The sequence below is a fragment of the Carassius auratus genome, chromosome 15, assembly GCF_003368295.1.
Source record: "Carassius auratus strain Wakin chromosome 15, ASM336829v1, whole genome shotgun sequence".
NCBI lineage: Eukaryota > Metazoa > Chordata > Actinopteri > Cypriniformes > Cyprinidae > Carassius > Carassius auratus.
This window is the reverse complement of record NC_039257.1, coordinates 11,501,331-11,528,329: the sequence shown is the minus strand read 5'-3', so window position 1 is coordinate 11,528,329 and position 26,999 is coordinate 11,501,331. Positions and strand designations below refer to the sequence as shown.

Here is a 26,999-nt window from a genome sequence, read left to right as displayed (position 1 = left end):
TTTACAGCGATAAATCAAGAGATTGATTTCAGATTTTGTTGGGTTGTCTCACTAAAAACATCTGTCATAATACGGCAAACTGTCAGTGCACAATTACTTTATTCATAAGCTTATATCATTGTGCCACATACATCTTATGAGAACATGCATTACAATGTAACGACAGGCCCATCACATTCAAAGTGTGTCATATAAAGCATGAAAAGTTATGCATATAAACATAATAAATAGTAAAAAAAAAATCTAAATTTAAATGTACACTCATTACGTCAGTGACTGCATGCAGTTCGTCCTTATCCTCTCCTTTCACTTCATCAGTATTATCTTTACCTCCTCGAGGCCAAAACAAAGAGCTGCAGTGTTTAATGCTTTCACCAGGAAGGCTGACAAATGACGTTTAATGTTTTTTTTTATATATATATATCAAAGCATTTTAATGAAAATGTATTTGTTATCTCTGCTTTTTATGTTAAATCCACTTTGCTCTAGATGTGGCACAAATGCTGATATTGGTACAAAAAAATTTAGTTGATTACAGATTTGCTGTTTGTGCTGAATGTATTATTTAAGGTTTCTGCCTGCTGTTAGTTTTCTGAGAGAACACCTAACAAACATTATAAACGTGGGACATAACATTGCAGACATGACTGGCATAAGCTTTTCAGCAAACAAATTACAACCTCCATGCAATGCATGGCCTATTGGTTACAAAAGCATTTGTTTGTATCACAGTATGTACTGCTATGATTTAAAATGCTGTTTCCACCTAGTTACATTTAGGTTTTGAGCAAATAATCAAAATAATGATAATACTGACAAACAGATATGCAAAGGAATTGCTTGAAGCAATTCCAAACAATTGTCTGTGCTGAAAATACTGCTTTAAGCACATCTCCCCCAGGGATTTTCTATGTGTTTTTCTTTTATTTTCTGGGCGGTATGATCTTGCAACAAAATCATTTTTATAATACATACAATTTATATACATTCCTTTAATTTTCATCTCTGTGAAATGCAAGAGATGTAGCCCCCAGGCCACAGTCCACATGGGATCCAATTTAAAATCTTTATTTTGAAGTTTTACAGTGTGTCCACTGCCGATGAGGTACAGTGTCATTTCTATCCCTTCTGCTCCGGTGAAGTGAGTTCTCTTTCAACAGTGTAAAATCTTAATGAAAGCTTTGCGAAACTCAATGTTGAAAGTGGTGTATATGATGGGATTTACAGCACTGTTCACGTAGCCCAGCCACGTGAAGGCAGTGTAGAGTTCAGGAGGGACCTGGCAGTAGGTGTTCACAATGTGCGTGATGAAGAACGGCAGCCAGCAGATGATAAACACACCTGAAAATAAAGCACACAGAGTTAATAATTCAGTTTGGGTGGGAAATTTTAGTTAAAAAACCTATATAAAACATTTCATTTAGGGGTACATATGTACATTATTCAATTAAATGAATTCAAACAGTATCGTTAACGCTGAAGTGAGTAATTTTCACACCATTAGCTTCATCAAATGAAACTGCAGAAATCAAACACAATAATCTGAATGTATGCTTTTGGCTGAAAAAACAGATAATACTGCCCCGAGAGTCACACCATTGGCTGTATCAGTGTTGCTGTTGTCAGGCCGGCTTTTGAGGATGCTATGTCTAGAGTCTTCCCTTAAAACTGGGCTACTTTTCATCTGTTGCTGTGGGATACTGTTTTTTCTCTGCCGGTTAAAGGTTTGACAGATTATTTAACTGTGCTAGATCTTAAAAGTTTTGTGAGGGAGGGACACTGGTAGGGAACTTACTCATTTGGATGAAAGCATCTGCTAAATGTAAATGAGGTCCTTTACAGAGGGTGACCATATGCGCCGTCCATACGGGACACGTCCCAGCCAGGATTTTAATATTGCCTAAAATATCCAGGTTTTGGCTATTTGCACTGTGCAGGTTGATTGTTGTGTTACATTCATGAAAGATATAAAGAGCAGAGCAGATGGCTCCTTATACTTTTGAATCGCTTTCACGTGTTTGTTCGTTCATTTGACTTGAAGCATTGTGCGCAGCGACGCTTCAAGTAAATCGAACTTTCCTTTGATTGTTCCCTCTAGATCTCACCTTCTCACACGCAGCCCCACGATTGGTCGATTATGTACAATACCTGCATGTTATTGGTCAAACTGCTCTGGATGTTTTAGGCATTATTAAAATCCTGGCTGGGACGTGTCACCGTATGAACGGCGCATATGGTCACCCTACCTTTACAAAGACTAACAGTGTTTACGATTGCTGCGATATAGTAAGCTACAAATGCATAACAGTGACTGTAAAATATATACATGTTGAGTTTTGATATTTGGGCTTGGGTCATTGACCTAGTTTTGATTGGCCATTGGACTAATTTTGTTACACAGATCTGGCAACCCTGCTGGTTGTAATGACGAAATACAAAGCAATGTTTTAAAAGTGCCACAGTGTTTACACTTATGAGATAATCAACCAAAATATTTAACTTAATTTTTGTGTAAAAAAAAAAAACGAATTACACACTTCACCATTAAAGTATTTTAAAGCAACACTTACCAAGGACAATAGCCAACATTTGAGTAGCCTTCTTCTCCTTCTGCTGGGAGATTTTGCGTTTGTTAAGAGTCTTGACCGATGTCTGTGTTTTGCCGGTGGGGGAGACCTGGATCTCAAATGCTTTGGCCCCTTTGGTGATATTGCTGGTGTTGCCATTTCTTTCAGGTTTGACACCAGCTTCAGGCGATGGGGGTGATATGTCAGTCTCTCTTAGATTAGAGTTAACCAGCCTGCTGTGTTGTTGACTTGTACCAGACTGATCCTGCTTCCTCTGTCTCGAAGGGTTTAAGTTTGTCATTTCATCCATTTGGATGTCATCGCCATTGTTTACCACCTCCTTTATGAAGATCTAACAAAAAATATGAAAAAGAAGTCATTTTGGTTCAAATTAGTGCTGTAGTGCTCATTCTTTGAATTGGTTCACTTTATCAAACAGCTCATTTAATAACAGAACAGTGTATTGTTTCAGTCGACATAACTTTATATGAAGTCTAGACTGGATGCAGAGATTAACATTTAATATTTGCTGTCATTTCTCAAATGTCATCTGTCGTTATTACTTCTGGTACATATGACAAACAGTTAGAAGCTCAAGAATCCTGTCAAGAGCAATATTTGGAAAGAAAAAGTGAAATTGGCTGTACCACGTTTTTGTTGTTCACAGGAAAATTCCCACTGGACTTGACGATCACAGTGCAGAGCTTCACATCATCAGGGTGGGTGCATTTCTGAAACACATGGGAGAAACACCAGACTGTTTTGACAGATTAAGACCAGAAAGAAATTAGTTGTCCCGCCCTGGGTTCGGTTTAAATTTATTTGCAATTATAGAAACATGCAACTGGAAGATTGGAAATTCCATTCAGTCACAGTGATATTTTATGCAAATGTCAGCTTATAGATCATGTTTATAGGTAATGCGCTAGGAAAAGTTTTCAAATCCTTTAACATTTTAAATTAGCTGAGGATTGCCAAAGCTTTGCATTCTCAATCTCCAAAGCATACGTAAGTGGCCAATCTAAAGATAATTTCAGATCTAAATCCAAAACTTCAGCATTTTGAAAACAAGACACTTGCTGTATAGAAGGATAAGGACGAGTTTTGCATTTCAAAATGAAAGCACTCCTGAAATAAACATGATGTTGATCTAAGCCTGTTTTCACATCAGAATGCTTTGGAGGAGACACAGCAGTGACAAAAACCACTGATAGGAGATGCTATGTTTACTTATGCCGTCAGGACACAGTGTGAGAACTCCCTAACCACAAATGGCTCTCAATAATGCACTGATGCCCTTGTGCAGAAGCATACGACTGGGTAGATAAGCTATCAGTTTCTTTGAATAATGCTATATTGAATTTATTCTGCTGTGGCATGCACTCCATGGAGAAGCCTGGATGTCATTGCTCCGTGTAAATGAATGCAAAGACTAGCCATGTATTATAATAACAGTCATATGAAGCAGCCGCCATTTCCTGCATGGCACACATTGATTTGCTGTATGTCGGCAGAATCAATACCAGAGAAGGTCATTCTAGACAAGCTATGATCACAGATTAAAAAAAAAAAATTGTGCTATTATTTACTACTATCTAACTGTTCATTAGTGATGTACTGCTACTGCTCTATTACTGATATACAGCTAATGGGAATTGCAGTGCTGATTAATTACTTAGAAATTCATTGACACTGCAGTTTTTAACAACCCCAGTTCACTTAACTCTACTGGAGTGCCAAGTAAGTAGAAACTTTTGTCCTCCTGCAGCTGTTCTCACCTTTAATGTCGAGCTCATATCCATGTCTGTAACTGGGCATGTGCGTTTGGTGTTGACACGTTTCCGTCTCTTTCGCAGTACCACGTAGATCTGCACGTATACTAGTAGTGTTATGATGAAGGGGACGTAGAATGATACAATAGAGGAGTACACTACAAAGGCAGGGTTTGCGATCACACACAGAGCATCGTCATGAGTGACTGCAATGAAAAAACAGAGTGGAAATTAGTGACATTGTTGTATGTATTATGTATTATAGAAACAAAATGGAGTTTACTGAGAAGATAGGTAAAACAGATTTCTGGGTCAGTAACATATTTGACTGCACATGTTACAGAAAGTGAAAAATGTAACACTTATTAAATATACTTTGTGTTGATTGTATTTTATTGATAATGGTTTAATTTGGTTTAGATTTTTTTATGCATCATTAAAAAGTGAACTTATTCCTTTGCACTCCTGTTTTATGATTGTTTGTTTTGTTATATTTATTTATTGAATGTTGGTTGTACCACATGACCTCAGGAGACAAAGTTATTAAAAATGAATGGAGTAAAAAAAAAATGTAGACAGATAATTTAGATTTTTTCCCCCCTAGGAAAAAAAATATTTTTGTGGAGAAAAATTCTCAAAATTCTCTCTTTACATACTAAAAAATTAAGAGGCACAGAGAAAAAGCATAAAGCTATCAATGCAGCAGCTGACATAATACTTGTATTTAATACTGTGGAATATAACACTCCACTTCCCAGACTCTTACATTATAATTAGTTTTGTTCATGCCTACAAATCCCTGACCTCATCCTCCCAGCATGAGCATTCAAGTAGAAGAATGCTGATTAAATGACTACCTCAAATATAACTTTTAAATGAAGTGGTGACCTAACTTAATTTTGGCTGTCCCTAACACCAGTGTGCATGCAATTTAATGACATTGATACTCTGTAAATTCAGCTCTTAAAGTGCAAGCTGTTGTGCCATAATAATATTAATAAGCAGAAGCCATTTCTTCAAGTTTAAGACAAGAGGATCCACTTACACAGATTTTAGCTATCATATTCCTTATGGTTATTAATTCACATGCAGAATAATGCATATAATGTGATACAAAGTGCGCTGTAGTGGACAGTAGGTCAGAGATAAGCTTACAGTTATAAAACACTAGATTATATTTTATCTTTCTATCTTTCATAATGCCTCACACAATAATTTAAAGTCTATAATTTAATTCAAGGCATTTCTCCACAAATGCATGCAGTGAATTGCCTTTAATTTGATTAATTAATCAGTATATCATTGAATTACAAAGTGTAATTGATTGACAGCGCTACTAAAACATGTAAAATATATTATTGTTCAAATGTTTGGGATTGGCAAGATTTTTTTTTAAGTCTCTGACACTCACCAATTAGTTTGATAAAAAAATAATAAAGTAAAACAGTAATATTATAAAATATTATTACAATTTAAAACAAATGTTTTCTATGTGAATGTTTAAAAAAAATTTAAGAAAAAAAATATATATTTTCAGCAACCATCACTCGAGTCTTCAGTGTCAAATTATCCACAGAAATCATAGTAATATGCTGATTTGATGCTCAAGACTTATTTTCAGTGGTGAAAACAGTTGTGCTTTTGTAAAAAAAAAAAAAAGTGATACATTTTTCCAGGATTCTTTGATTAATAAAAAAGTTCCAAAGAATAGCATTCGTTTGACAGAAATAATTTGTATCATTATACAGTAAATATCTTTACTGTCATTTTTGATCAATTCAGTGCATCCTTGTGGAATAGAAGTATGCATTCCTTTTCGGAAAAAAAAAAAAAAAAACCCTGACCTAGCAAATAGTGCTGGCCTGGCATTTAGTTAGTGAATATTTTTTCACCCATATTTACCAGTATTATTGAGTCCAAACAGCAGTGGACATGATATAGCAAAAGACAGAATCCAGACAACAGAAATCATTACTGTGACTCTCCTCTTGGAGCTGTAGCGTGTGTTGTACAACATAGGCATGGCTACAGCTGTGTACCTGTGGGAGATACAAGAACATTTGATTTGTTGTTATCTTAAAGGCATTATATGATCTGTATCATATTCCTACATACCTCTGCACACAATTTTCCAAATATACCTGCAATCATGTGACCTATGATGAACAGTATAGAACCACATATAGGTGCTTCCCAATCCCATGACCTCTGTAATCCTTTTAAGACTTTCCTTCTAGTATCTGATTACTTACTATATAAATAGAGAGACGTTTAGTATGAACCGCTATTGATCTCACAAGTATTTCTTACGATTCTGAGCTCATGTGACATTGTAAGTGACAATGTACAATGAAGTTGTTGCCGTCTATATATAACAACAACATCAGCACCACATCCGGTCTATATTCAGTTGTGCTGAAGCTGAGTTGGTCCCTCTTTTGAGCTGAGCTCCAAATGGTGTCTTGGTCAGCATTAGACCACTCTTATAATGGCAGTGCAGAAACACCTACCTGTCGATACTGATGGCACATAGATTGAGTATGCTCGCTGTACACATCATCACGTCCAGGGTGACAAAGATGTCACAATGGATTGTGCTGAACCGCCACTCTCCCACCACCTGGGAGGACAGACATGGACAACTAAACGCTCTGCTAATTGTAGAACAATGCATCTTGTGTGCAGACCTACAATGTTTGCTTGCAAATGTGCAATAGTTAGTTACTTGCCAGAAACACTCTGGCAAGCATTGCATATTACTAATATCTTTAGGGTCGAAATATACATAGTAACACCACAACCACCTGTCTTTCTCATCTGCAAGTCTGCGGGAGTCAATTTGCAACAGCTTTAGCCACTATAAAAATGTTTAAACCAATAAAATATTGGCATTTTCTCTGGTTTATGCGATAAAACTGACAGAAAGAAGCAATATAGCACAGGTCAGCCTCATCCACAGTTCACATCTCCTGAGTTGGCTGGCAGAGCTTTCTGAGCTGCCTCTGATTAATGTGTGTCCTCAGGCAAGCCGAGGGACTCAGAAACCTCTTGATGGTCTGAGGTCCCCGACTAGAGTTTGCATCTCTGTCATTGATTAAAGAATTATTTGACACCTCTAATGAAAGCGGCTGTGAGTTGCCTGAATCAGTTCATCACCATATCTGTAAACTAAGATGAAATGAGCCTCACCGCTATAATTCTCAGACATCGCTAGTGATCAAAACATGTCCTTGCACTAACAGAGGGAGAAAAAGAGAGAAAAGTCTGTAGAACAAGCATGTAGTGTGTAGAGAAATAGAAACTTTATAAAATTGTTGTGCACAGAAAGAGCTAATCAGTATGGAAACTTCTTTCCACCACAGATTAAAAATTGCAACTTTTATCTCATGATTCGGACTTTTTTCTTGCAATTCTGAGTTTATTTCTGACGATTTCGACTTTTAGAAAAGTCCGAATTGTGAGACGTTAACTTACAAGTTTATTTATTGTTTAAAAGCTGTTTTTTATTTTGTAACAGAAACATGCTCCCATAAATCAGAGCTGTGTGGTACTGACCTGAGAATGCACTTACATTTCTATTTGACTCCTGAATTAAGGAAAAAGATTTAAATAGAATAAAATGTATTCGGAAGACAAATGTTGTATAGAATGGGTGGATGGAAATGTATTCCACTGCTATAATAATGAACAATGTTAGAATGCAAGCTGACATTCCATTCTAGTTGAACAGTAATCTGTGACAAATAAGTTTTGGATTGAATTTGAATCATTTTTTAATTCTTGAATTTTGTTAGTGGCAGTGACTCTTTTTAACAGTTACATTGTTATGTCAGTAGTCGGTGATGAAAGACTGTTTTTGTGAGTGAGGCATTGAGTCAATTCTAATTCAGCCACTGTGAGGCGGGGGCAATTCAATTCAAATTCATATTAATGAACTGAAAGGAGAACATTTCTTAAAATGTCAGTTTGGCCCAACCTTGCAGCTAAGATAAAGCACTTGATTTTATTGGTCATTTCTTGCTAGTATAATTAGTTTATATTCATGATTCATTTTCATTCACATTCTGAAGATATCCTGAAGTTGTTTATGGAAATTTGGAATGATGATCTCATCTGCCCTAATAATAATGTTGAGGACTTTCAGTAATTTTTATTTAGCCAATAAACATTTCAACCCCTCTCACAATAGCGCTCCTTAATGTTCTGTTCATGTGTATAAATTGAAACTGATGAAACTGTGAAACTAAATAAATGATGACCTGAGTTACTGCCCTTTAGGAGAAAAACAACACACCACACGATATCAAAAGGCTAATTTAATACAGCGAGTTATAATAATGCTGTAAATTTGACGTGTTGCATCTGAAGTGTCCCATTGTTCAGAGCTCAGTTTAAAGTACAAAAGTGCATTACAAACCTATAGATTTTGCTTGATATTTGATAGCTTTGCTAATATGTATATCTCAATGATATACACAAGGAATGCTTCACTTGGTTGAAAATAACTACTAACCCATGGCTAGGATCAGATTTCTAGAATTAGACATTTGCTGGTGGCTACTGCAAATTGATTGGCTAGAATTAGGTTTAATACGGTGCCTGCAGCTTTTCTTAGTTAATTCATGCCCAGATTGACTCTAATGAGTTATTAAGAAAATGGCCAAAGAAATGACAGTCTTATCATGTGAGAAAGATTCAATAACCTGTACTTGCATCAGTGTAAACCACAGATGGTTGGTTGTTAAACCATTTTAGTATCCAATCATGCTGATACCTACCTCGAGGTAAACCACCCATGGCATTACGAGTGTGGCAACTAGCAGATCAGCCACAGCCAGGCTGACTATCAGGTAGTTGGTAGTGGTCTGCAGGGCTTTCTCCCTTGAGACGGCCATACACACAAGCACGTTGCCAAAGACAATGACGAAAATGAGCAGTGTGAGAAGCATGGCATAATAATTGTACTGGTGCCGCTTCCCTTGTTCCGTCCCATTGAAGCCCTGGGATGCATTTTCAAAGAAGCTTTCATTATAGGCATACTCCGTGAAGACTTCCATCAGATGGTTGAAGCCAAGCCGAGATCCTATAACAAAAGACAATATTTTATTTGTCTTTATGAAAGAAATCCAGAATTACATTTTTTTAAGTCATGTGTTTTGTATTATATCAACCAGATTGCACGTGTAGCCACTAAGTTTTGGCATGAAAATCAATTTCGTATTTGAACACCTGAGAAGAAGCTTTCACTAGAAAGCACAGGGCCATGGCTTTGTGCAACGTGGTACACTGTGTAAAGTCTATCCTTTATTTATGGGTGCTCGTTCGCACAGCTGTCCTGAAAAGCCTGTGTTTGAACTCTGGATGTGACTTGACTAACTAGGACAGAAGTCTCCTTCCTCTCTACTGTTTCACTAGTACAATGTCACAGAAAACGGACAGAAACATAAGCAGTATCAGCTAAATAATAAGTGGACACAGGGAGGTGAGGTTGTTACACAAAATATCACAACAAACTGGCTTGTAGTACATAATGTCTCTGAAAATTAAAGAAAAAAAAGGAACTGCACAGTGAGCAGTTGCTTTTCATTCCATATTTAGCAGATTTAGCTAAATTCCTGTGAGCTCAGCACCAAATTTATTATAGCCCTAGTGTGGAAATGGATTAAATTAATTTGCATTTCATGACAAATTAACCCATTTTGGCCATCTAAATGATATCAAACTCAGAACAAAGGTCTACTTGTCTTCTCAAATGATTTTCCACATCATGAATAGATCATTTCTTATGGCTTTGAGAAAGAAGGGACAATGTAATTCTTAAAGAGATAGATGAAAGGATTTTTTTTTTCTAGACACCCCCCACCCCTTGCAGCATACAATAAATGTAAATCTTATTTTTTTGTTCCTCTGAAGAAAGAAAGTCACACATTTGGAAAGAAGTCCTATGGCTGGACTGTATTTACCATAAAAGTTTTATAAATGACTGGCAATATATCAAATGGTATTTGAACACATCACATTGGACATTTTACACTGTTTTGACACGTTATGTAAATAAGAAAGATATATAAGGGGAAAAGACGGAGAGAACGCTTGAACCTTGGTGCACCTCGAATGTAACATCACTCAGGGTCTGGGCAGCGTCTTGTCGGCAGATGTGCATAAATGAACAATTGTGCAACAGCAATATGTCATCACTTAAACCGTTCAATATAATAGTAAAATTCATTCTGTTGGGGGAAAACAACCCCATACAAAACACCATCATCACAGATATAACCCACTCTTGTGTAAAGGGACCACAACTTATTGGTTTTTCCACATAATTGCCTCTTTAGCCTTCTCTGTGTCAGTTTTGATCATGAAAGCTGTCTCAGAGTTGACACTCCCTGCAGAAGAAAAATTAGGCATCACTGCTCAACTAAATGATCCTTTTTGATTTTTTTTTCTCACATCAATAATTTGTGATTGTGTTTGTATGTTTGTTTGTTGGTTTGTAATGGGATTTTCAATAAGAACAATTCAGGATGTCCATGCATCTTTAAATTAGTTTGTTTTTGTTCATTAGAAGAATTTTTTTTTTCTAAAGGAACAAACACAATTCACCACTTATATTATGTTAGTTGTCCTATTTAGATTAAAATGTAAAGCATTTGATACAGTGTAATTATTGTGTAGATACATGATGTTATGTGAAACTTGAGATCAGGGGCGTCATGCATTAATCATTTTTTTATAAAGCATGGGTTGGGGGTGGGGGTCTTCATGTGACACAGCAGCCACAACTGAATTTATGTTTTATTTATTTTTTCTGTTTTATTCTTAACATTCCAAAGCACATCAAATACGCTATATCTTGAAATATCTTGATTTTCATCTTTATAGATTATGTTGATCTATAGTGGACGATGGTCAAAATAAGCTAATGTAATGATGTAATCTATCATCTATGTCTGTTTACTTAAATAACAGATATGGGTGTCATGCCATAACATATTTTAAAGCTGCAGTAGGAAACTTTTGTAAAAATATATTTTTTACATATTTGTTAAACCTGTCATTATGTCCTGACAGTAGAATATGAGACAGATAATCTGTGAAAAAATCAAGCTCCTCTGGCTCCTCCCAGTGCTCCTATTGCCATTTGCAGAAATTCATCCGCTCCCGGTAAGAAAACAACCAATCAGAGCCGCGGTCCGTAACTTTGTTTGTGTTCAAAATGTAGAAAAATGTATATAACAAGCGAGTTCACCATGATTCCATTTTCCAAACCGTGTTTTGTTTTGTCCTGAATCACTAGGGTGCACCTATAATAAGTGTTTATATTCTGACTATTTTAGATTGCTTCGGGGGTACCGCGGCGGAGTAACACAGTACCTTTGTGATTCTTCATAGACATAAACAGAGAGAAGTAGTTCCGGCTACAATGTTCTTCCGCAAGACGCAAGCAGTTCTGTTTATTAACCGCTAGAGCATCAAAAGTTACCTACCGCAGCTTTAATATGACTGAGCTTGCATTTAATGTGAATTTAACATGGGAAGTTATTGTGAATAAAAACATTGCAAGGCTATTAATCATAGTACTGTCAATGTACAGACAAAGAGCAAAGAACATTTTCACTGACAGACTAGAATTCAAGCACTCTCAAAAACTCCCATAATCACTGAAGCTGTTTACACTGAAATTAACATCTTACAGATTCGCACAAACATTTGCATTTTGTTGTTTCTAACGAGAGAATTGGCCAGAAAAAGGTAGGCCTTTTCATTCAGTGAGCGAGTGAAGAAAACCCCAGAATTTTAGCTAAGACTCATCTGAACAGCTCTGATTGGTCAATGCATTCATTATTTCAACAGCATCGTGTGTGATTGGTTATAATGCACAGTGCTGTAAAAACGTGAATGCAGATTTGAAATGAGCAGCTGCTGATATGATGCACTGAACGTCAAGCCGGTGTAATTGTAGGCGTATTAAATATAGAAAATATTAATTTGCTATTCTTTGTCTTTTGGAAGCTGCATTTAAAATCCACTTGGCTTAGAAATCTGAGGGGACAAGACGCCTCTGCTTGAGATATGCATCTGCTGCAAAGGTTGGGTTAACATTATGGTTTTGGTTACTGCTGGACTCCAAATAAACAGTGTATGACTATCAGCCACCACTGTGCCACTCTTCTCCCAACTGTTTCCTGTCTTCACAGTCTCCATCAGTACAGAAGACTATTAATCAATCTATCTATCTTTTACAGTTACACTGTATACATAGGCCTACGTATTTACTACATAGTATTTATATTGTGATAGATTTTAATGCAGGTATGTATAATTAAAGATTTGATTAACATAATTGCATTTGCAGTTTGACCTATATAACATATGGAATTAAAAATACATACAGAGAGTAGTTAAATTCTAATATTCTAATATAGCCTAATGTGTGACCCTTAAATACCAAGACTAAAACTCTAAAATTAAACTATTCTAAGTTCAGATATATTGAAAACTAAAGTGACAATGTCTATAAAAGACATGGGTTACAACCCTATTTCCTCCCTCTTTCTCTCTCTTTCGTTCTCTCTCTCTCTCTGTCAAACGCACGCTCACACATAATCGCACAGAGAAATTACAACAATTGTTTCACTGTGAAAGGAGGTTTAATTAATTTGAAAAGATAACAACCGGCAGTTCACACATACTCGTCTAAAACAAATGCTTGTTTTTCCTCACGCAGCGGAATTAAGTTTCTCTGAAAGTGTCAGCATCAGTGAATATCTGTTAATTAGCAGCTCTACTATGCTTTCTAATTATTAATGAGCAGAAAAAAACTAGATCACAAAGGAGAGAAAATGCCGTGCTGTACCTTAAAACCGCAACTTTCATCCAAAGAGCGGAAGTATCCCGTTTCTTAGATTTTAAATCCACTTTTCTCCATCAGATACACTTGTCCACCCAAACGACTGTAACTATATTCCTCTTCTGTCTCAATTACAGTTCCACGGGTGAATACAACCGCTGTAAACCGGAACACACGACTACTTCCACGAGGAAATTTCATTTTGGCGATTAGAAGAACCTGAACTTGATGTAAATATGCTTTTCCCCTGGTTTTGTGGAGGTGTTAAACTGCACTTAGCAGGAGCAACCCATATCCGTTTGAGTCCAAGCGGCGTGTGAGCAGCGCGCAGGATCCGAGCGCGCGCTTTACGCACGCGGTAACCTTCAGCATCCACTGAGGGACAATCTCAGTCCCTCCAACAGAGATTGAGAAGGTTGGAAACGAGGCGTAACTGTTACATAAACATCAGTAAGAATAAAATACGCGTGTGCTGCGTTCTTTCATCAAAATCTCCTTCTTTTCAAAACCCTGTAATTGATATGAGTGATTGATAGCATTCCTTCCCTGTATCTTTTTCAAGGCAATGAATAATACGTGGTTCCCATTTCAAACTGTAAAGTTTATTTATTATACAGTATATAAGTAGGCTACTTATTTGTAATTTTTGTTTTTATTAATAATTTATTTGGAATTAAAACGGTTATAATCACCCCCCACTATAATATAACATAAATAGCCTACTAATAAGTATTAACATAAATAAGTAGTAAATAAATTGTTATAATATATAAATTAATATGCTGAAACCGCCTTGTAATTTGTAGATGTTAGCCAGCTAGCTGGCTATTTAGTCTAATTAGCATACCCAAACCTTTCATTTCAATTCTGCATTCAGTGGGAAATTACATACTTAAACTTAATTTTATGTTTTCTATAGATTATAGTCCTCGCCATGGTCTTTTTCAAAATACATTTGGACAATTTTTGGTGTATTAAAAACAAGCAGTAATGTAACTGAAATTAAAACAATATTACAGAAGCTTAAATTTATTGTAAAGTAAAATTAAATGAGCAGTTAACTCAAAAAAACGTTCCATGGTGTCAGTGTTGCCAACTAAGATGTGCTAAAAAAGGTTATTTCAAAATACTTCATATTGTAAACATCATGGGCTAATGCACAGTCCTTAACTTGTGATTTTTACCTTTCTGCTCCGCTTCTTTGCTTGTCTTCTTGCCTTGTGCCCCTGATAATTTTCTTTTTTTTTCCTTTTTTTTTTTCAAATAAATGGCAAAACTGTGTGCTCCATGCATAATTAATGCTATGATGATGCATTGTAAGAAAAGTGTTTAAATTAGTCCAACATGGCATGTTGTCAAATTGTGTTTTCCGTTGATGTCAATATTATTTTATTCTAAAATTATTTTAATCAGTTCGATGATTGTTCAGCACTAAAAATCTATTAGATGTCAGAAATTATTTTGCTTAATATATGGGTGTAGGAGCCAAAAAAACAACAACTATTTTTTCCCCCCAAAAAAACAATAAAATAAAAACTTTCCTGCTTCCTGGTAATTTTGCACCCTAGTCAACTGCCTATGTCACCTATGCCATGGACGGCCCTGGATATAATTAACTGAGGTTGGCAAAGAGGGATGGCATTTAGATCTATCTTTTTGTTTAATCTCCAATGGACCTCCAGATATTAAATCAACAATCCCCAAGAAGCCATTGTTTAGTGTCATTCCTTGCAGCATCAGTTATTTTGCCCACTGGCACAAGGTCTAGGCAAACCTTTACTCCAGCATCATGACACTCTTAGCAAACAACAACTATTCAATAAATTCCTAAAGGACAAATTCAAGTCCTTCTTTTTGCATTAGAGAAGCCATTTCACTAGAATATAGGCCTACGTCACAACAGGGAAGAACATATTATCTGTCATAGCTCAATCTTCTGATTCTTACTGTTAGGTTACAAAATTTCTACAACTAGATTGCATGGCACATTATAGCCAGATATAAGCAAACATCAGTGGTACTCAAATAAGATTATCTGTGCATCTTGTCTTGGGGACAAGGATTGAATTAGATGCCTTCAAATGGTCTTCAAGACTTTGGACACACACACAAAAAAAAACCAAGCCCCCACTTCCCCTACAGCAACGGAAAGCGGATTTGAGGACTGGATCTGAGTGCATGGACTTTAGACATGGTAGACAGAAAAATGGATTTTGTGCCAGTGTGTGGTCTCAACCATGTGTGCTAGGGCTATGAGACTAAAGGCCAATGCAATGAAACCATGGCGAGGTTATAAGTGCAAATACTGTGTTCAGCACTGATGTGGCTTTAACAACGTAGGGAACTCAAAAATAATTACATGCATGAATGAAGATGTTTGATGGATTTTTAATCATGCTTCAGTTTTGTAGTAGGTCATATGTGCACTACATTGCCAATGCCTCACTTATAGTCAGCCCTTGTATACGCTATTACTCTCCTTAGAGAATAATGATAAGATGTGAGTAAATTAAACAACCCTGTTGCCTTAGAAACTGCCAACAACAAATGCCCTTTGGTTTTTTGAGATTTCTCAGAAATCAGATCGATTCAACCCCTAAAAAAAATAAAAAATAATTATTCTGTTATCATGTTGTTCCAACCCTTACTTTCCTTCCTCTGTGGACTCCAATGACTTTCACTATTTGGACAAAAACATGAAATATCTCCTTTTGGGTTCTGCAGAAGAAATAAGATCATCCAGGTTTGGAATCACATGAAGATGTGCAAATAATGACAGAATGCTCTTTTTGAAGTGAACTATCACTTTAAGCACAGTTGAAAAAATAAAAACTACACATGGTTGAACACAATTCAACTAGCACGTTGGTTACAGTTTGTTTATACCAAAGCTCTATATCTTAAACTATTCAGAAAGCGGCTTACAGCTTTCAAGCTGAAAAGTTCAGCACTCAAATAGCCTGGTGGAAAATGTAGGAGTCAGCATTCATTTTGCTCTGAAAGTCAAATATGAAAGTGACTTCTGGTCTCTGCCGTCGGCAGGCTCTTTCCTTCCAACAAGGTGATTCAGACCAAAAATCTGTCAGTTATTCAACTAAAAAGAGTAGGAGTGAAGGTAAAACCATTTTTTGATTGGCTTACTTGGAACTCTATGCATAAATTCATGTTGTAAATGAAAGGACGTTTCTTGTAAGGCCAAAATGTCACAAGTTTGTGTACAAATTAAAGGAACAGTTCGCTGAAAATGAGGAGAATACTGCCAAAAAATGTTCACCCTGTCAATTTAAACTTATATGGATTATTTTTTTGGTACTTTTATGATACTTTAGTGAATCTCTTTTTATTTATAATTCTTTTAAAGCTAGACAGTGCCTCACCCCCATCTACATTATTTTTCGGGAACAGAGCAGCTCAGACATTTTTCCAAATTCCTTCTTTTCTACAAAAGAGTTTGTAACAACATGAGGGAGAATAAATGATCACAGAATTTACAGTTTTGTCATTTGGCAATACAATTTACTTGGCATAAACTGCCAAGGGTAAAGACTGGTTCAATAAAATATTATTATTATTATTTATTTATTTATTTATTTTTTGATGCTGATATATGTGAGGAAATTCACCTGGATATGCAGGGCTCCATCATGAATGTAACAGTGAATTCTTGGGTGAATTTTAAAGGTCAGCTTGTTTAAAAACTTTCCAGTTGATTGTTTTGGGGACTCAAATCTGAAAATGCCATCCCTCACAATGGTAATAAATCACCATGCACAACACAAAGTAGACACATTTCAGAGACTAATGTCCTTTAAAGTGTATGAGGGACGGCCTTACATTACCCAAACGACTTGCTGCCATCCCTCAGGAGAATACAGTACACTCTGATCAGGAACATTTCCTCAACTTTAAGGGCTGTACTATAACAATGAAACTTCTCTATTTAAACAACTGACCCTGGGTTCTGGCAAATCGTGGGAGAGAGAGAGAGAGCCACAGGGCTATCATTACAACCCAGCTCAGACTGAATGGCCTCTATTAACTCCTGCTGATGAGCAGGCTTATATAGAATGCAAAACAAATCACGCCTACTTAAATAGCAGCCACTATGAAATGTGACTTTAAACTTTATGTCAAACTATCGACAGTTGGCGAGAGCTATGCAAAGACTTCTTTAATACGCAGACCTGTGTTGATGCTGCATGTTCTCAATTGTAGAAAAGCTGCGAGAAGAGAGTCTGGCTGCATAAGACTGGAGTTCTCAGAACAGATGGTAGAATTTTTTTTTTTCTTTTTCTGACTCAGTGGATGTGAAGACTTGACAATGGGACATGCAGAACTTGAGAGCTGTCTGTCTGGCAAGTTGATGCAATGAGCTTTTGGCCAAGAAGCCTTTGGAAAAGGTGCACTGAAGCATTTCCCTGCCTGTCTTTGAGCAAACTCTCCATCTAGTTTATCTGTGAATGGAACTTTAAAGCACCATAATGCGGTTCACACAAATCTGTTCCAAACAGTACACCAGCAAAAGCACTTTAAATGAAGCTAATTTATTACATATTCAAATACAGTATTTAAAGGGTTTGTTCACCCCAAAATAAAACAAATATATCATTAATTGCTTACCCACATGTTGTTCCAAAACCATAAAACCTTGTTTCTTCTTCTCAAAACAAATTAAGATATTTTGGATGAAATCCGATACTTAAATAAATAGAATAATATTTAAATACACAATAATAATAATAACAACAACAACAATAGCTTTTTTTTTCCTACATTTGAATGTTTTTGGTCACTGTGAAGCTTGATTGCTCCAGTCCTCATTCACTTTCATATTGAAAAAATAAAATTATTGCCAGGATATTTTTCACATAAAATTTAGTGCATACATTTTTGTGTGAGCTATCACTTTAAAGACAAAAATAGATGAACAGAAAATGTTTGCAAATTTTTCTATCACTTTTAGCCATCAAATTATTAAATATATTTTGTCGACATTGCTGAACAAGCCATTTTTGGTTTACATTGATTTGCACCATTTTAGTTTACGATACAGTTTTTTTAAAATCCCTTTAAAGTGGATATGGCAATATCTCATGCTTATTTCAACTCTATGAAACTATACGTAATAATGCACATAGAAATTAAAATACATTTAGCCTGTTTTACTGGAATAATTGACACTCGATAGTGTAACAGAGATGAATGACATGCAGTATGTGAAAATAATTCCATTGTTTGGTTCCAAGGTGATTTAAATGAATGTCTGAGTTGAGTCTACTAACAGTATTATTCATCTTTGTAAAAATGAGCACTCAAGGTTGAGGTCGAGGTCATGGTGACCCTCAGTATTTAGCTAAACATGAAGATTGCTATCTTATTGCAGGAAATGATTCATCGTAATGAATGCTCATACTTCAGCAACTAAAACTGCAGTTCTTGGCATTAGACTCAAATATCCTGAATCACTCATTTTCATAACATGTTTTAAAGGATTTCATTCATGTACCCAAACTTTTAGCAGTCAAATATATCCATATAACAAAGTTACACATGCACAAAACATACAGTGATTTTATATAGAGCTATATATATATATATAGGCTATGTAATGATTTGATTCTTTCTGCAGCTTACATCCTTATGTAACGTGGTGACAAATTACCCCTTTTTTTCATTTAAATCATTCTATCCACCAACTCATTCAAAAACGCAGATTTATTCAAAATGAATCACCACTATTATATGCTGTTTGGAGTGTGTGCTAGGAGCTGTTCACAGAAACTTTCATACATCTTTCTCTAGTGTTTTATGAAACACAGCTTTTTAAAAATGCAGTGCTCACGTTAAAATAATTTAAATGCATCTGTATGTCACAGGTTGTCTGCAGGAAGGAAAACCGGTCTTAACACTTAAATTATTTTTATTTTTATTATTTTTTTATTTAATTACGCTGTCCTGTATCTCATGTTTTTAAACATCAAGAAAAGCATTCTGTTTGAAAAAAGCTAAGTATCATTTGACCCCTTCGCAAAAATCCGCTCTCGGTGAATGATCAAGCGTTTCAAGTGGCATGAGAACTGATTGTCTTTTCATATTTACATAAAACGTGAAATAAACATGAATGAACATCAGAGGTTATTTTATTTAAACCGCAGAAAGATGTCAAAACACACAATTTTTCAAGTTTGAGTCCACCGAAATTAATCTACTCTCCTGTCTGAGTTGTTTGTTGGACAAAATAGCAGATAGGGCATTATGATTAGTCAGATTACCTGTCAGTCATGCACCCTACACCCTATGTTTTTAAGAAGTTAAACATGGTTAGTGTGTTGACATATACTGTAGCACAACTGCTTTCACGGCAACCCAAGTTCAATTCCAGCCTCGGGGTCCTTTACCGATCCCGCTTCCCTCTCTACTCCCAGTAATTTCCTGTTGCCTCTATACTATCCTATCTGAATAAAAAGTAATTAAAAACCCATAAAAATAACTTAAAAACAACAACACTGCAGCACTGTATATTTCTGCATATTTTCGCGGCATGTTCAAAGTGAAACGTTCAGTGATTGGCGCCAAAATGGTTCAAAACCTCACTAACCTTCAAATGCATCTCGCAGCATCATATCTCATATCTTGCAGATACTTGCATTTCTGAAAAAGCATGAGACTTCAATCAATCAATCAATCAGTTAATCAATCAGTCAATCAATACTTAGATTTTTATTTAAAAAATGCACCTATATTCCATGTTATGTCCTCTCATCCCACACTAAACAGCATTAATTTGCTAAGGGTGGCTTTCAAAGGGAGATCATAGCTGATTTTTTGATAAGAGAACATCTGCCAGGCATCCCAGATCTCCCTCATCACATCCAGGTCTTTGACCCAGAACGTAGTGATCTGGCTCTGACCGTGCATCTGTCTTTTTAAGCCTGTTTAAGCTGTGCTGTGCTGTCAAGGCTGTGAGCCTGCTGCTGCTAAACGATAAGTAAGAGTAAGATAAAACTGTGCCAAGGAAACACTTACGAGTCTTATCCTTCTTTTCTCTGATATGCAAGAATGAATCGGAGAAAAGCAAAGCTCTTAAAAATGAAGATGGAGGATGGGCTGATCAAGATAATACAAAACATATTAGAATGATTATTTCCACTTATTAGTTTGAGTTTTTTTTTATCTAGATCAACCTGAATGTCCTTTTTTCTGTTGAATGAGGAACATTAATGCATGCAAATAGGGTGAGAGTGATAAAGCAGGCCCAAAGTGAGGTCTCTGGCCTTGACAATTTATCAGTGCGAGTCTCCATCTCTGAAAACTCCATCTCTGCCACAATGTAAAATTCAACCTCCCGCTAGAATGTCATTATAAAATTCACAACTGACTGACTCACTATTCCCCTCCAACGGTTGGCTATGGGTGACAGACAGGTGTTGTCATCCATTTTTACAACAAATCAGACAGACTGCTCTGTTGAATAACGCTTCCCATACATTAACTTATTCTCTCTTTCTCAGCGTCCCACAGAGCGTTTAATGGTTTGTGTGTCAGCAGGAGAACTGCTGACATAGATCTTTCGTTTTGGACAGAAGAGGAGGAAACTTTCCTTTTGAAAAACAACAACAACAGTGGAATATTACTCATGTGAGATTAATCATACACAGCAGAAAAAGAGGTAATACTATATGTATGTTTTGAAGAATAACAATTCCTTTGATTATTTTGATTCATAAGAAGTCACTGTCCTACACAATACTACAAAAATAACTCAAAAACAAAAACATATCTTCAGCATTCACTCTTTGCAAAAATATATACCATACATAATGCACACCATGTTAAAATAAAACAGTTAGTTCTGATTACTGTAGTTATTTCTTTTGAAAAAAAAAAAAAAAACACACACACACACAATGATTTTGCACAATTCATGGTGATGGAAAAATAAGATGCGAGCAAACATTCTGCTCAAAAATTAGATTGCTTTTATATTTATATTTATTTTGCCTGCACAACTTTTGCATTCCACAGATAATATTTGTGTTTGCTTGCAAAATGTAATGGTTTTGTAAAAGAATGCAAAGTTTCACTGGGGAACAGAATCATTTTGCAAGAGAACGCAACAATTGAATGCAAAAGCATTGAAATATATTTTTATTATTTTTTTTATCACCATGTCCCTTTAGGGGCTTCGTACATTCAAGCTTTCATTAATTGTATGGACAAAGTGGAGGAATTCATGAAAGGATTCAGGCTCAGGCGCTTTCTCACCTATTGCCATGTGGAGCTTTTCCAGACCAGTTTTAATTTAAAAGCAAGATTGCAAAAGGTACTCTATAAAGACTTGCTTTTATGTGCTAAACCTTGAAAACCTAGAACCTTGAATTTATTTCTCCTACATTATTGAAAAAAATAAGCATTTATGCATGCGTCTAATAAAATGTAGTGAAATGTATACTTTAGAAAGACACAAAAAAAGTATATTACTCTTTTTTTGTTTTTCAAGTATATATTTTATTGTTAACATAATAATGGTTAAACTTTATTAATATTATACTGGAACTCAAAAGGTAAAACTAAAACATAGCCTGTGGATCAGTTGGTAATATTGATGCTCCAACTGTTTTCACACACACTGGTGAAGTGTGGCAGGTGTGTTGCACATTCAGTGGGATACTGGCAGATGGGCAGGGTTTGGGAACACCATGACCTTCAGTGTTGTGAAAGCTGGGCGTGCTCAACACTTAACGTCCCTGTGTAATTGGCAGGCAGAGGAAGGCGCTCTGTGCCATGATGTGTTCATCAACTGCTGTTTGAGTCAAATCACACTTTTCATAGTTCAATGAACCCAGTAATTACTGAATAGCGAAATGAACTGCTGCGAAGAGCAGGGCCAAAAGCATCGACACGGTTGTGTTGGAGAAATGCTGGGCAGTTAAGATCTTGTTAAACATATTGGGCTTCAAGATGGACTTGAATATTTCAATGAGGTGGGTGTTAGCACATTGGGAGGTCTAGCGCCCAGTTCTGTTGTAACATTAGGGTTGATGTGGCATAATGTAAAATACACTTTTATTTTGTCAGTTTCTTCCTAAATGCTTAAAGTAGGTCTATAATATAAATAAAGTTATCTGTAGCATTCAATTCATCTGCTGTAGCACTATCCAGGATTATCATATGAAATTGGCCCTGGTGAAATATTCGCTATAACGTGACCCTGTACCACAAAACCTGTCATAAGTTTTTTTTTTTTTTTTTTTTACTGAGATTTATACATCAATAATAAATCAGCTGTCCATTGATGTATGGTTTGTTAGGATATGACAATATTTGGCTGAGATATAACTATTTGAAAATCTGCAATTTGAGGGTGCAAAACAAAACAAAATCTAAATATTGAGAAAATAGCCTTTAAAAGTTGTTGAAATGAAATTCTTTGCAATGCATATCACTAATAAAAGAATGTAGGGTCCGGTGTCACATGCTGTACAAAGACGTTCACATTTAAAAGCTGCTTGCAAAAATTTCTATCATCAGAAATTAAAATAAGCTGAATGGCTGTCAATGGAGACAGATGCTTTTTGCAGCCAGATAGTGTTGTTACATACAGCATGGATGCCCATTTCCACCATGGAGTAATAAATTAATAAAATAAATGAATAAAAGAACAAAAGGTAATTGCAAATTTTATTTCACAATTCTGACTTTTTTCAAAAAAAAAATCTAATCTTGCAATTCTAAATTGTCTAAACTGTGTGAGAGAAAAAGAGCAAACTACTTGTATTTCTGAATTTTGTGGTGAATATGGGCTTCCATAAACACAACATCTACCAGCAAGAGGCAATTATGCTAACCAGTCTCTTTGACCCCCTAAACTTCTGTATACATTTCAGTATCATTTTATGTGCTTATTCACATGACTGTAACTCATATACACAAGGGATTCCTGCAATTCCTCCAAGTGCACAGGTTAGCAACAAATTGATTGTACATTTTGGGATTTGATATCCAGTGTGATAATTTTTAGAGCACTTTGGTCTAATTAGAGGTATTTGAGCACAAGGTGACAGACTGAATATTTAATGGAGCTAAAGGTCGCATCCTCTGACGGATTCTTACCTTACTGAAACAATTACAGGACTCCAGCTCTGAAACAGGGATAACCTTTCCTCACAGAGCACTTGATAACTGTTCACTTTTATTTAAATACTAAAAAGTCAGGTGGAAATTCAAAACCTCACTTTATACGCATATTGGACACTCTTGATCTATAATATGAAACTCTTCCATATGAGACACTGACAGATTTTTTAAGTAAACAGAACTTTTTTTTTTTTTTTTGGATGGGGGACTGAATGCGGCTTTTGGTTATTTATTGTTCATTTAAAATTATTCTCTTCTTTATCTGTTCCTGTTCCAAAGCTATAAACCTCAGGTGCATGAGTTCATACTGAGCAGGGCAAATCAGCTCTCCTGCTAAACCTACTGTAGACTGCACTCCCAAGAAGAAAGGTGAACACCAGCATAGAACCTCTGCTCAGGAAGATAAAGAGTGGTTTCCTCCCTGCCAATTTCCAAAACTACTTAGTTCTGCTCCACAAGGGAGTCTGAGGCAAAGCAAAGCATCCCTGCCAAGTGTTTAAATTGCTTGTACTCCTCTGAATGGATTGAAATCCAGAATTTTCATGTTAGTCAAAGTTAATCTCTCAACACTGATCCTTTCACAAGGAAAACTGGTTTCACATTCACTGGTCAAAGTGAGGTTCTTTTAAAACGGACTCATTTTAGTTGATGTATTTACGTTCTGAGAGCAAAACCATGTGGATAAAAATGATCAATCAAAATTGTCATGACACCTTATTGTGACAAATGATGTTTACTGAGTCATCAGTGCAATAATCATAAAAACACTCAGCAGGTGACTTACAAAAGCAAACAGTATTTTCGGTTCTATCACAAAAAGTGCAACATCAGGCCATGAGAAAGAAAATCAACATGGCTTATCATGTTATGTGAAGTTTTCATTTTTCCTTACAGGCTGGGAACCTTAAGGACTAGTGACACCGAATGGTGAAGATGAATCACAAATCAGAAATAAACACCTATAGGTTTACATGTAATTTTACAGAGCAGTCTCACGCAGTAGTCTACCAAAGGCGGGTTTAGGAGGTTCAAGAAACACAGTCTGAAATCCAGCTGTGAAAATGTGACAATCCAATTAATTGCTCCATTCTGGCAGTGAAGTGGGTATTTCACCAGGATCACATGTATTTCAGGATAACATGATAGCACACAAATTAATTTGTGCGGATAAAGTTTATTGTAATTGTCCAATTATGCTGAATCTGTACTGCAAACAGATTCAATTTGTACTATGAAAAACCAAAGGTTGATATCTGTCATCCAAAAGATTAAAACCTCAGATTGCTTTTAGGAACAATCTGTCCCAGCCCTTCTTCTGACATTTACTATTCTGTGAGGACAAGCACAGATCCTGCGGCAGAGTCAAAACATCACAGACCGAAACAGAGCTGATGTCCACTGAGTTAGCGGCCCATACAAAAACTGATGTATTATGCTTAAGATAAGCTGAGAAGTGATAATGCAAGCTCTTGGTTTAGGCATCTTGTCCTCTCAAAACACATTTTTCACAATTTTGCATGCTATTTGGATGACAACCCCAGTAAATGAAAGCAGCACTTCAAAGGCTAAAGCTAGCTAGTGTTGTCTGACAGATGTGATCATTATTAACTCATTCCTTCCTTATTACAGCTGTTGGCTAATATATTCAGTAGTAATTTAATAGTTTTTATGTACCATTGTATAAGCCACTACTTTCAATCCTACTGCAGCTTTGAAAAAAACACAGAATATCATGACAACATATTTTATATGATTTAAATATTCTGTAGAAAGATAGAGATTTATGTTTCAAGAGACTTCTGTCAAATTAATTCTGTTTTTTGAATGTTCTATTCATCAAAGTATACTGTAAAAAAAAAAAAAACACAGAAAACATGCTTGACAGGTTTTGATTCAATAAATGCAGCCTTGGTGAGACATCTTTCTTTAAAAAAATCTTACCAACCTCAAACTTAGTTTTAGAGATACTGGAGACCATGCTAGGCTCTACTATATATGAAGCATAATAAAATAATCATCAAAGAAGGAACCTTTTCTACTTTCACTCCTGCTGTGATGTCAGCTGCTTTTCTGAGAAAGTCAAGGCGTAATGTCTGAAAGTTTCATAATCTTTTATGGATTTTAATTGGTCTCTTCAGTTTGGTCAAATTGGCTTCAGCTACACTCGGATCATAAAAAACTTGTGTTCCCAATGCACTGGAATAGACCACATTCTGACCCATGCTTTCACCGAATGATCTTAAAGAAATGTACCTTAGCAGCAATTATTGAAGAATTGTCATCAAGAGCAATATCAGTTTCCCTCAAGGAGGGCTTGTTATTTTTAATCATGCTTAATGAAATTCTGGAGTGATAAATTATGCACATGCTCTTGCGGTTTCCATTGCTGTGTAGTTAAGTGGGAGACGGGTGTTCTTATGATTTTGGTTTTGAATGTGGCTGATGAAATTTCTAACAATTTTGATCTCTGTTGGTGTAAGTTAGACTCTAATGATGGAAAAGTCTTGTTCGTCCAAATCTTAAACTTGTAATTGCTGTGAAACTGGTGACACCAAACAAAACTGCAAAAAAATAATCGATTTTCAAACTACTCTCCCAACATTTTGAAACTGTTTTTGTATTTACTAGAAAGTGAAGCTTGTTAGTTATAGTGGTTGGGGTATGATAGAAGTGCACTGCATGTTCTGCAGTTCAAACATCCTCTTGTTGTTTCCTAATTTGCTAAACTGCACTACTGGGCAAAAGTTTGAAATAATTAAGATTTATTCATGTATTTGAAAGCGGTCTCTTATGCTCACCAATGGTGCATTTATTTTATAAGAAAAGAGGGTAAAAACTATTATTACAATTTAAAACAACAGTTTTCTACTTGAATACATTTTAAAATGTAATTTATTCATGTGAAGCAAATCTGAATTTTGAGCATCATTACTCCTTTATCATTACGCTTCAGTGTCACATGATCCTTCAGAAATCAATCTAATATGCTAATTTGCTACTCAATACATTATTGTTGCTCAATTATTAATAATGGTCTCATTATCATCCATGTTTTTTATTTATTTATTTTTTGCTTTTTTTCAGGATTTTTTTTTATTTTATTTTAGTTAAAAGACAGTTTAAAACAATATATCTAAAATAGAAAACTTTTCTTAAATGTCTTTACTGTCACTTTTGATCAGTTTATTGTTAAATAAAAGGATTATTTTTTATTAAAAAGTATTTTATTATAATGTTAATGTATCACAGTTTTTACAAAAAAAGAACGCACTACGACTGTTTTCTACATTAGTAATATTAATAAATATTTCTTAAGCACTAAAGCAGCATATTAGAATGATTTCTGAAGGATCAAGGATCAAGTGACTGAAGACTGGAGTGATGGCTGCTAAAAAGTCAGGTAAAACATACTGAAACAGAAAACAGTTATTTTAAATTGTAATAACGTTACATCTAATGCATCCTTGGTGAGCATAAGATATTTCTTTCAAAAGCATTTACAATTTCTCACTCTTTATAGTGTACAGCGTGAGCTAAGAAGTTGGCATGAAATACATAATCAGCTTTCCTAACTACAAAGATTTCATTTTAAAAGGAAGCGTCTTGTGTTTCAGCGCTACAGATGTGAAGAGTGGCTGCTTCCCCGTATCTGATTTAGCACTACACTGA

General features: G+C 35.7%; 1 protein-coding gene across 1 annotated transcript; it reads right to left on the bottom strand.

Moving 5' to 3' along the window:
• LOC113115093 (D(2)-like dopamine receptor) lies at positions 1–13,586 on the bottom strand. Its single transcript, XM_026282373.1, has 8 exons — positions 13,200–13,586; positions 9,118–9,422; positions 6,850–6,959; positions 6,242–6,378; positions 4,346–4,545; positions 3,215–3,298; positions 2,571–2,919; positions 1–1,341 (listed from the first exon to the last, which is right to left on the bottom strand). Exons 2-8 carry the CDS (start codon positions 9,394–9,396, stop codon positions 1,154–1,156), a joined length of 1,347 nt encoding a protein of 448 aa, XP_026138158.1. The 5' UTR covers positions 9,397–9,422; positions 13,200–13,586; the 3' UTR covers positions 1–1,153.
• Between the last annotated feature and the right edge of the window lie 13,413 nt (positions 13,587–26,999).

Bases quoted from the DNA above. Each gene is read 5' to 3' on its own strand.
- LOC113115093 (XM_026282373.1), bottom strand. From the start codon at position 9,396: ATGGAAGTCTTCACGGAGTATGCCTATAATGAAAGCTTCTTTGAAAAT. The intron at 6,960-9,117 runs GTAGGTATCAGC...CTGTCCTCCCAG, and splicing joins CATGGGTGGTTTACCTCGAG to GTGGTGGGAGAGTGGCGGTT. The intron at 1,342-2,570 runs GTAAGTGTTGCT...CTTTATTTTCAG, and splicing joins AATGTTGGCTATTGTCCTTG to GTGTGTTTATCATCTGCTGG.